Below are 11,140 nucleotides of genomic sequence, written 5' to 3' on the forward strand. Positions count from 1 at the left end.
GTAGAATCTCCACTGAGTAGTATCCAATCTGTCTAGGCAGGGCTGATGAAAGGAGATAGGGATAGGTCTCTTGTGATACAATAGTGAATAATTGTTATCAGAACTGATTATGAGGGTTGGAAATGTAAAGGCAGACATTTTGTAACAAGGAGGGGAGTGACTAACTCTGCAGTCTAGGAGCAGAGGTCCCTGGAACCATGAAGGGAGAAGAGTGGAGAGCAGGACCCTACCCAGAGGAGCAGTGCTGCCAGAGATGGAGGCAGAGATGACGACATGGAGAGATGGAGCAGTTGGAGACTTTAGACCCAGAGAGGAAGAGGGGCTGTGTGCTGATGACCGCGGGGGGGGGGGTGGGGGGCAGGCTTGCAGGGTATACCCTGTAGTTGGTTGATGATGCGTGGAGGGGATTTTAACCATGGCAGTGAAACGATATATGATAGGATAAATGTAAAACTAATGTTCTCCCATGTAAACTATCACATAATTCACAATACAACATTTTTAAAAAACAAAGGGAGAGGAAGGTATGGCATGGGGCAGGAATGCCTCTTGTTGTTCATATTCTTCCCTGCCTTCCTATTGCTCAAAGCCCTCTAAGACAGTAGAATATGCCTCATCGAGTTTTCTAGGCTGTAATCATAACTACAGCAACAGTCTTTACAGGATCAGAGCACGGTGACTGTAGGATAAGCACTGGACTGAGAACCACCCTTTAAGTCAGCAGTTTGAACCCACTCGTTGCTCCGTGGGAGAAAGATGAGGCTTTCTGCTCTCACAAAGATTTGCAGTCTGGGAAACCCTATTCAGGGTCTCCGTGAGTCAGAACCAACTCCACGGCACTTAGCAACAACGACTATTCACAGAAGCAGATCGCCAGGGGTTTTCTAACTCAGAGCAGCCAGTGGGTTTGAACCACCAACCTTTAGGTTAGCAGTGGAGTGCTTAACCATTGCGCCACCAGGGACTCTTGAAATGGATCATAGAGATCAAAACATAAGACCAGGTCTAGAGAGCCACAAGAGAGCAGAGGTGGGCCGGCCGCTACCCAGGGTGAGCACTAAGAGTCAGGCATTTGGAGGATGGAATTAGGCAACTGGGCTTGCGGGCAAGTTGAGAGGAATTTTGTGTGGATCCACTAGGCTACCCGGGACCTTGCCCAGTATGATGCTGCCCATCATGAAGAATTCAAACGTTACGAGATGCTCAAGGAACATGAACGCCGCCGCTATCTGGAATCATTGGGGGAGGAGCAACGGAAAGAGGCAGAGAGGAAGCTGGAAGAGCAGCAGCGCCGGCACCGAGAGCACCCCAAAGTCAACGTGCCGGTAAGGACCCTCCTTATTCCCATCTCACCATGTCCAAGTTTCCAAGCACCAGAAGACATGAAAGTAGCTGAGGAACACTAACTCCCAGCAGCCTCTCATGCAAAAGAGCCCGTTTTTATGTATTCTGCTGGCCCCAGGGCCTTCTGGGAGTTGTAGTTTTCTTGTTTGAGGGGGCATGACATTTTGGGAGCTGCTTGCTTATGAACCCCTGGTTCTCTCCTCCACAGGGCAGTCAAGCCCAGCTGAAGGAGGTGTGGGAGGAGCTGGATGGACTGGACCCCAACAGGTTTAACCCCAAGACTTTCTTCATACTGCATGGTAAGAGGGAGAGGGAGTCCCAAGACCCACACTGATCCCTGAGGCATTGACCTTTCTGGGGTCTGAATTCTAGGGGGAGCTTCCCATCCTGATGGGGCTTACAAAGTCATGCCTAGAAGATTGAAGCCCTCTCCCCTGGTCAACCAGAAGGCCCTGCCCTTCCCCTGTTGCTAGGGCCAGGACCTTCCATGGAAAAACTGGACCCTTATTTTCAGGAGAAGACTGGCAGATTCCAAAGGCACCAGGCTAGGCTATGCCTGGGCCCCCTCCCTTGGCAGTTCCTTTTGGGAGCCAATGGCTAAGGGTTGTCTGTTCTCTAGTAATGAGGTCTTTTTGTTGTTGTGAAGTGCCGTCGAGTCGGTTCCAACCCATAGTGACCCTGTATAGGGTTTCCGAGGAGCAGCTGGTGAGCTTGAATCACGGACCTTGCAGTTCAAACAGCTCTCCAGTCTGGCGCATTAACCCACAGCACCACCAAACTAGGCCTACACAGGCTTAAAACCCATGGTGGATCAGAGACACAATCCCCTTCAGTTCCCTTATAGAAATGTGGCCTCAGGCTAGCTCAGGACTTGAGCCAGAACCTGTACCTTATCAATAGATTTTAACAAGGCCTGCTTCATTCATTTTGCAAACTAAACTAAGCATTACTAAGCTCGAGATCCTGTGGATCTAGCCATGAACAAGACTGAGTGGTTACCCTCACAGACCTAGTGATTCCACAGAAGTTAATTCTGTACTTCAGAAAACCTAAGGGCCCACTGATCTCAAGATGCACTAGAATTTTACATGGTGGAGCTGTGCCTTTGAATTCATTCCACCTCAGAGCAAGCCTGTATAGGGTTTCTGAAACTGTAAATCTTTATAGGAGCAGAAACCTTATCTTTCTCCTGTGGAGCAACTGGTGGATTCAAACTGCTAACCTTATGGTTAGCATCCCAGCGCATAACCCACTACACTCCCATGAGCTGCTGATTAAACTAGCGCACCACCTGTGATAAACCTTCAATGTCCTGGAGGCTAAAATACCAAGAAAATGCATCTTAGACTCAGTGGAATAGGACCTACCATAGAGTCTCAGATAAACTCACATACTGTGGAAAAGAACACAGCTGGGTTAAGTGAATAGCAGTTATAATTGGCATGCAGCAAAAGTGGTGCAGAAGCCATGTCTGACTTCATCTGGCTTCACAAGGGGGAAGGAGAATCAAACTCAAAATCAGTCCAAGGTCACTTCCTATGACGTGGAGGTCAGACAGCCATGCCTCCACCCTACAACCTTCTTTACCCTGTTCTGACCCCAACTACCCGTCCCCCAGCACTGTGCTTCACATCCGGGTCCATAATCCAAACAGAACTCGCGACGATGGGCCTCATTAGGGAAGTGGACAGGGTCCAATTCAGAACCAAACCATCAGGGTGCAGCAGGGATCCCGTCAGGAGCACGTCTTCTTTGCTGTTCGCCTCGTGCTTGTCTTTTGTCTCTCAGCCACGTGGTGCATTGTGACTGATGAAAAACTGACATTTTAATCGTACTTCCTTTTAATCTGTTTGAATTTAAAAAAAACTTACTAATCAGCTCAGTTCCAACTCTTGATGACCCACCCCTGAGGATTTCCTTCACTCTAGTCTTCTTTTTTTGCTGAATGTTTACTCCACAAATTATTTCCCATTTGACAATTTCTATATACAATTTTCCATAACTGTAAACGTGGCATGAGGGGCGGCGTCGGTCCTGTAACTTCCCAAGGGAGTTGGAGAATCACTATCAGCCATCATCTGCCCATGGCGGATTCCTGAGGAAGACGTCAGACATAACCTCCCTCGTCAGTGTTCCTTTACCAGTTCTGGTCAACGCTTTTACAGCCACCTGTATTCTCTACTGGAGTCAGTAATTTAAAGCGGTGACCACACAGAACTCAGACCTTGCTCCCAGTGTGGGGCTTGTTAGGGGGGAATGGCAGGTTACAATTCAGGATCGTTCAGAAACTGTTCAAGATCCAGACCTTTGGTCAGGACAGCATCATAGCCAGTCCTCCAGGCATGCTTCTCTCTGGCCCTCGGCTGGGGCAAATGTCACAAAGCATTTAGTTCCTCCAATAAGGCACCCCACTCCACCAGCAAAGTCTCCTGCCTAAAGGCATTCGGCTTTCTTGCTCTGTTTCCTGGTTCCGATGCCTCTGCTGCTGCCGTGTCTCTGCCACTACTCACAGTCTCTTGCTGTCTCTGTCACAGCTCTCTGTCTCTTTAGATCTTGAGTCTAGGAGTTTTCACCACAAGGACCCCAGGTCCAAAACATCTCTCCACTTCTGGTTCTTGATGGTCATTTAGTTTCCCTTTCCACCTCTGGGGTGGCTCATTTTAAGTCTAATGGGATGTCAGAATCGACCAATCTCAGGATTTCACGCACTTTACTTGAATTATCCCTCCCTAAAAGGTGCAATGCCCCTTATTTACATGATTAACACTCTGTCCAATCCCCTTGGTGAGCCACAAGCACCTCATTTGCTTGGTCCCACCCAGTCATTTGGTGGGAGTTATAGAATATGGCTAGAAGGACTTTATCCAGTCATCCATCATTACGTTTTCACAATGTGTCAACATTATCTTTAATTGCATTCTGGTTACTCCAGTTCCAGTGTTCTAGTTTCCCTGCTGTTTTTGGTAATCTTTGCAGAAGCAGATCACCAGGCCTTTCTTCCACAGAGCCACTGGGTGGGTTCAAAGTGTCCACCCTTTGGTTAGCAGCCAATCGCAAAGCACTTGCGCCATCCAGGCTCCTTGATGGTGGTTGTTGTTGTTATGTGCCATGGAGTCAGTTCCAACCCATAGAGACCCTGTACAGGGTTTCCGAGTCTGTAAATCTTTACGGGAGCAGAAAGCCTCATCTTTCTCCCACGGAACAGCTGGTAGTTTCAAACTGCTGACCCTGCGGCTCGCAGCCTGATTAGTAACCACTATGCTACCAGAGCTCCTTAGGCTCCTTGGTTACAGCTACCATATTGAGCAGCACAGGTCCAAAGGTAGATAGAGAAGAGGCCCCACCCCTGAGCTTTGGGATGTGTCTTTGGAGTGAGGAAGAAGAGGGATCTGGCAAAGGAGACTCCCTCAGGCAGCCAGAGAGGAGAGAATGCTGTTCTAAAAGGAAAGGGCAGAAAATCAAGTAACAGGTGCGCTGGAAATGAACCATGGCATTTGCAAGATCACAGTTCCAGGCAAGTTCAACAGTAGCAGGGTGAGGGCTGATCGGGAGGACAGAGGAGGAGACTGAGCATGGCCCAGAGCCTGAGGAGCCTGGAGCCCCATGGCTCTCTGAGCTCAGTTGGTAGGGGGAGGCTTTCTTAAGCAGCTAGCCTCAGCAGTGACTGGAATCAGGCAGCCTTGGATCCCAGGTGTCTTTGTTCTCTATAACAGAAATAGCACAAGTGGAGAGCTTCAGTGACAAATGTATTCTCTCACAGTGTAGGAGGCTAGAAATGCAAATTCAGTACCAGTATGAGAGAAAAGTCCTTGTCTTCAACATCCATAGGTCCAACATTCCTTGGCATCCATCTTTCCCTGAATCTAGGAGCTTCACAGTACACGGACCCAAGTCCCAAGGACACACTACTCTCTGCTCTTCTTTCTTGGTGGCAGTAGGTCCCTCTTTCTTAGTTCAATTATCTCTTCTTTTATATTTGAAAAAGAGATTAACAACCTAATCCTGCCTTATTGACATCATAGAAGTGAAGACTTACAACACAGAGCTTAGTAATATCAGATCAGGGCTGACACATCCGATCCCATTCTGGGGGGGCAGGTAATTATAGTCTTTAGATCTTCCTTACCATGGGGACTTAGTACCTCTTCTAAACCACTGAGAATCCGGGCCCAGCCAAGTTGACACCAAACCTTATCTATCACACCAGACAAAGGAGGTGACATTGTGCCCACAGATGTGTGCTAAGACAGGATTCACACATGTCAACAGGCCCAAGAATGACCCTAGTGAAACCCAGCCTTTACCTCATCTGTTCTCAGGACCCTGGTTGCTAAGGAACTAGCCATCCCAGCAATGGTCCTGGTGGGGCATTGAAGTTTAAGAGCCACCATTCCATTGCTAAAGACCCCTTTCTACTGTCTTCTGATAACAGACCCCCACAAAAGCTCTAAATTAACCAGTTGGTCTCAGAGACCCGCCCCCAACCCATCTGCCTTCCCCCAACATACCTTGTCTCCCTCTCAGATATTAACAGTGATGGCGTCCTGGATGAACAGGAGCTGGAGGCCCTCTTCACCAAGGAGGTGAGCACCATGGAAGCTGTGGGTACAGGGTACACTCTGGTCAACCCCGTGAGGTCCTAGTGATACCCCCTAAGTTCCTCTGGAAGGAAGTTCAGAGGAAACTACCACTCCCAGAAGCCCTTGAGACAAAAGAAGGCTGCCATGAGCAGAAGCTTGCCCCAAGGCCTACAGGGAATTGAAGTTCCATCTGCCAGGAGGGCGTGTACCTTAGAAATGGGCTGGTCATGGGCGATTCATTCCTGCTTCTCTCTTGGCCCTGCAGCTGGAGAAGGTGTATGACCCAAAGAATGAGGAAGATGACATGCGGGAGATGGAAGAGGAGCGGCTGCGCATGCGGGAACACGTGATGAAGAATGTGAGAGGACCTACTATGGGGGCGGGGGGAATGGCAAGGGAGCGTGGCCCCCATCCCTGTCTTACCCTTATCCGGGTCCCCAGGTGGACACCAACCAGGACCGCCTCGTGACCCTGGAAGAGTTCCTTGCATCCACACAGAGGAAGGAGTTTGGAGACACGGGTGAAGGCTGGGAGGTGATCTACTCGGGATCCTGAATCTCATATCCTTACCAGTCATTCTTGGAAGAACTCTGGCTGTTTCTCTCTCTGTCTCTGGGCCCACTTTTCTTTAGGTCCCCCTCTCTGTGGGTTTCTGTCCCCACCCCCCACCCCCCGGGTCTCCACCCTTCCCAGGTTCTGCCCTCCACTGTGGGTCTTCATTCCACTCTGATGTCTTCAAACTTCCCCCTCTCCCCCATACACACACACACACATGCCCCATCCTTCTAGCCTCTAGCTTTTCTGCTCTGGTGCAGAGAGAGCCCTCTGCTCAGAGGCTGGGCCATGGCTGGGCTTAACCCCAGTGATGGCCTCTTTCCGGTCCCCACCCCAGACAGTAGAGATGCAGCCTGCCTACACAGAGGAGGAGCTGAGGCGTTTTGAGGAGGAACTGGCCGTCCGGGAGGCAGAGCTAAATGCCAAGGCCCAGCGCCTCAGCCAGGAGACAGAGGCTCTGGGTCGTTCCCAGGGCCATCTAGAGGCCCAGAAGAGAGAACTGCAGCAGGTGACCAGTAGGGGGAGCTACACCTGCTTTCTGTATCCTTGGATGGCTCTTATCTCAGTCAGCATGTGTGCCTTTGAGTTGGCCACCATGTTAATCAGGGGTTGAGCCTCAAGTATGTGTGGCCATCTTGAGTCATGGCAGACATTTTCTAGTCAGTTCTGTGACTGCCATGTTGGATAAGGTGACTAGTGGGTGAGGAGGGGAAGAGAATAGAGTGAAGGTTCCACCCCAAGGCATGACCCCAATCTTGTCAGAAAGTAGGGGGATTAGAAGGTGGAATATTAAATTCAAGCCTGGAGGAGAGTGAGAACCTGAGCCCCGTAGGGAAGGGACTGGCCCAGGATCAGGTAGCTGGCCACTGTGGAATCTCAGTTTAGGGACTGGGCATCTTTGCCTGCATGTCTGTGTGACCCCTACCCCACTCACCCCCCCCACCCCCCAGGCGGTTCTGCACATGGAGCAGAGGAAACAACAACAACAACAACAACAACAACAACAGCAGCAGCAGCAAGCTCTCAATGCCCCTGCCCCCGGCCCTGAGGGGCAACTCAATTTCCATCCTGAAACAGGTACTGGTTCCCAGGGGTGAGGGTGGGGGCTTCAGTCTGATTGGGGGTTTGAGGGAGGAAGGGAATAGGAGATGGGACACCTGGGGCAAGGAAGGAAGGTGTAAGCACCCAGACTCCTGAATCTGAGGGAGGAGGGAGCTAGGAGTCAGGATTCCCAGATCTGAGGGAGAAGGGGGATGGGAGTCAGGATTTCGGGTCTGAGGAGACTCCCTGGGCGTCTTGGAGAAGGAGGGGACCACGTTGTCTTGTGCCATCATCCTTCCCTCCATCCAGATAACATGCCTGTCCCAGCTCCAGCGGATGACCAAAAAGACGCGGACACTTCAGAAAAGAAAGTTCTTGAACAGCCACAACTAGACTCCCAGCGCCTGTGATCCCTGAGGCCCAGCCGTCCGGCTCCCCCCACCTAGGCAGCTCATGGCAGGGGACCGCTCTCACAATAAACTTTCCCTGAGGCCAGCAATCTGTGTGGCCTCTGGGGGAGAGGAAGGCTGGTGGGTGGGTGGCACCTCAGGTGTCAGGTGTCACGGTTCCAGCTTCCGTAGCCCCAGACTCGAAGTCTGTGCTCCATCTTGCTGTTCCCTCTCCATGGAGCTGCCCTCTCTGTGCCCAGCTGTCTTGGTTTGCGAGCTCACCGATGAGTCAGACTTAGGGAAACCCCTTGCAGCCCATGCCCCCTTCTTAGATGGTCTTGCCTCAGTCGCCCCAGTGAATCCACAGCTGCGAGAGTTCTGCCTGTTGCCCAGGGCCCAGGCTTTGTGGGTGGTGGGGGCTTTGCATGGTCCCCTAAGGCTTGATGCCGAGGGCAGTTCGGGTACCAGAGTCTGACCTCTCCCTGAACCCTGGACTTTCCCCACAGTCTTCGGAGGGTGTGTACACAGAGCTGCCCCTCCCACTCCCTGAGGGTCCCCTGGACTAACCCCTTCAGCCCTAGGTGAAGTCCCCACAAGGACTGGCCCTGCTGCCTTTCGGGCCTTGCCTGATGCTTCTGTTTGCCCTGCTTTGGCTCTGGTTCCATCTAAATACACTTAGTGGAACACGGGGAAGACCCTCGAGGTTCTGTGTGTATGTGCTGTTCACTGAGACACCACACCCATGTCGCTTGCCAAAGTCATCCTGGTATTTAAGACTCAATTCAAGCTTCACTTTTAAGAAACTCGGTTCTGAAATGCTGAGAAGTCCACTGCCTGCATCATTACATATAGCTGTCAAATGACTCACGTATATGAGCTCCTGATGTGCTGAAGGACATGCACTGAACTGTGAACCACAAGGTCGACAGTTCAAACCCACCAGCCGCTCCTCAGAAACCCTATACAGGGTTGCTATGAGTCAGAACCGACTTGATGGCACTTAACAACAACACACACGTTCTCAGCTGTACCTTTCTGGGCCATGCAGGGTCCTTCCAGCTACAAGGACAGAAAACTTAAACCTTATTTATTATCACCCAAATCAAGGTAGAGTGGTTAAAAGAACTTTTCAGGGAACCAGATCTTCCACCTCCTTGCTCTGTATGGTAGATGTAAGGGGGCGCGCTCCTCGTGATCCCAAATGGCTGCAAAGGCTCTGGAGGTCACATGTTTGCCTTAGTAGCCAGCAGAAGAGGACCCATCCTGCCCTGTTATCATAAATGAGGGAAATCCTGTCTCTGAAGCCACTCTACCAACTCCTTTCATCCTATTGGCTGCTGACACAGGAAGTCTGTGGTTCCACTGAGTTGGCGACTACACAGGGCTGCTGTGACAAAAATGCCACAAGTATATGGCTCAGTAAAGGAGCTCTGGTAGTGTAGTGGTTATGAATCGGGCTGCGAACCTTAAGGTCAGCGGTTCAAAACTACCAGCCGCTCTGCAGGAGAAAGATGAGGCTTTCTACTCCCATAAAGATTTACACCCTCGGAAACCCTGTACAGGGTCGCTATGGATCAGAACTCAACGGCACTTAACAACAACATATGGCTTAGTAAGTTGATTCACCCACAGTTTAGCAGGCTCAAAGTCTGAATTTAGTGTCTGCTCTAGGAGAAGGCTTTTTGTTAACTCTGGGGAAAGGTCCTCGTCTCCTTTCAGCCTCTGTAGGAGGTATGATACCCTTGAAGATCTCCATGTGTCCTGGTATTAGTCTTCCCTGGGTCTCGGAGGTTATCAACATATAGAGCTAGAGTCCAAAGGACACACCATGCCTGGCTCTTCTTTCCCGGTGGTACTGAGGGCTCTTCGCTGCTCACTTTTCTCTCCTTGTGTCTCATGGAAGATAAATGTGATGCCGGCCACACCCAAGGAGACTCCCCTTACGCTTATCAGGGCTGTGAGCCATGCAAAGGTTTTAACAACTCACTCTAATCCTGCCCTTACAACCGAGCACGTCACGTAGGACGATGACAGAACTGCCCCCTACCTTCAAGGAGTCCTGGTGTGGTGCTGTGGGTTAATGCGCTGCCCTGCAAAAGTCTATTTGAACCACTAAGGTTGGTGGTTCAAGTTCAACAGCCGCCCCTCGGAAACCCTCTACAGGGTCGCTGTGGTTCAGAACTGACTTGACAGCACTTAACAACAACACAAACATATGTGGGATACCTCGAACAGGTAAATGCAGAGAGCAAAGTTCATTACTAGTTATCAGGGACAGGAAAGAGGCAGCCATTGTTAGGGGGTATCGAGCTGTTACCACCATTTACCATGAAGTTGACCCCAACGTCTAGCGACCCATGTGCACCAGAAGAGGATTATGTTCCATAGGGGTTCCAATGGTTTCCAGGCCTTCTAAGCCACTTCTGAGTGGGCTCGAACCACCAGCCTTTTGGTTAGCAGCTGAGAACATTAACCATTTTCACATAACCAGGGACTTCCAAATTTCTGTTAAGGGTGATGGACAATTTGGAAACAGGTAGTAGCAATAGTTGCATATGATGACCATAATGAAGGTCACTGGGTTGCGCATGTACAAAAAGAAAATGTGGAAATGGTGATAGTTTTGCTGTAGGTCTACTTGCCACACACATAAGGGAACATCATACCATGTTCCTTTTGGCATGGACTCTACACTCAAAGAATGTTAGTGAACAGATGAGTTAATGAATACATGTTTTCTTCTCTCTTCCTGACACAATTCTTGCTGGATTGACAGTTTCTCATGACCCTTCATTTCACAAGTGTTTTTTTTAACACTCAAATGTGTCTCTGCCTACGCCTCCTTCCTCCTCTCCTTCACGCCCCACTGCCTGCCGGGTGAGTTCGTTGACCCTTTACAAATGGTCTTTCCCTCTCTGTGCTTGTCCCCCTCTCACTCTATGCTCCAGCCTCCTGGCTTCTAAACCGGGTCACTGTGGGTCAGAATCAACTCAAGTGGATGGCAATGGATTTGGGTGTTTGTTGGGGGAGGAGAGAACTCTGGTAGCGTAGTGGTTACGAATCGGGCTGTGAACCGCAAGGTCAGCAGTTCAAAACTACCAGCTGTTCCGTGGGAGAAAGATGAGGCTTTATGCTCCCGTAAAGATTTACAGTCTCAGAAACCCTGTATAGGGTCGCTATGAGTCGGTACCGACTCCACGGCACATAACCACCACCACCAAGTCTGTTTCA

At 50.3% G+C, this 11,140-nt stretch overlaps 1 protein-coding gene across 1 annotated transcript in view; it reads left to right on the plus strand.

Annotated features, from left to right (window-relative positions):
* NUCB1 (nucleobindin 1) overlaps positions 1-7,930 on the plus strand; it is a 26,133-nt gene extending 18,203 nt beyond the window's left edge. Inside the window, exons 5-12 of the mRNA XM_006868399.1 lie at positions 1,140-1,325; positions 1,553-1,643; positions 5,869-5,927; positions 6,190-6,282; positions 6,366-6,458; positions 6,742-6,987; positions 7,430-7,556; positions 7,830-7,930. Of these exons, the coding sequence (XP_006868461.1) occupies positions 1,140-1,325; positions 1,553-1,643; positions 5,869-5,927; positions 6,190-6,282; positions 6,366-6,458; positions 6,742-6,987; positions 7,430-7,556; positions 7,830-7,930 (996 nt within the window). The remainder of the gene's footprint in view (positions 1-1,139; positions 1,326-1,552; positions 1,644-5,868; positions 5,928-6,189; positions 6,283-6,365; positions 6,459-6,741; positions 6,988-7,429; positions 7,557-7,829) is intronic.
* The last annotated feature ends 3,210 nt before the right edge of the window (positions 7,931-11,140 follow it).

The sequence above is a fragment of the Chrysochloris asiatica genome, unplaced genomic scaffold, assembly GCF_000296735.1.
Source record: "Chrysochloris asiatica unplaced genomic scaffold, ChrAsi1.0 scaffold00116, whole genome shotgun sequence".
NCBI lineage: Eukaryota > Metazoa > Chordata > Mammalia > Afrosoricida > Chrysochloridae > Chrysochloris > Chrysochloris asiatica.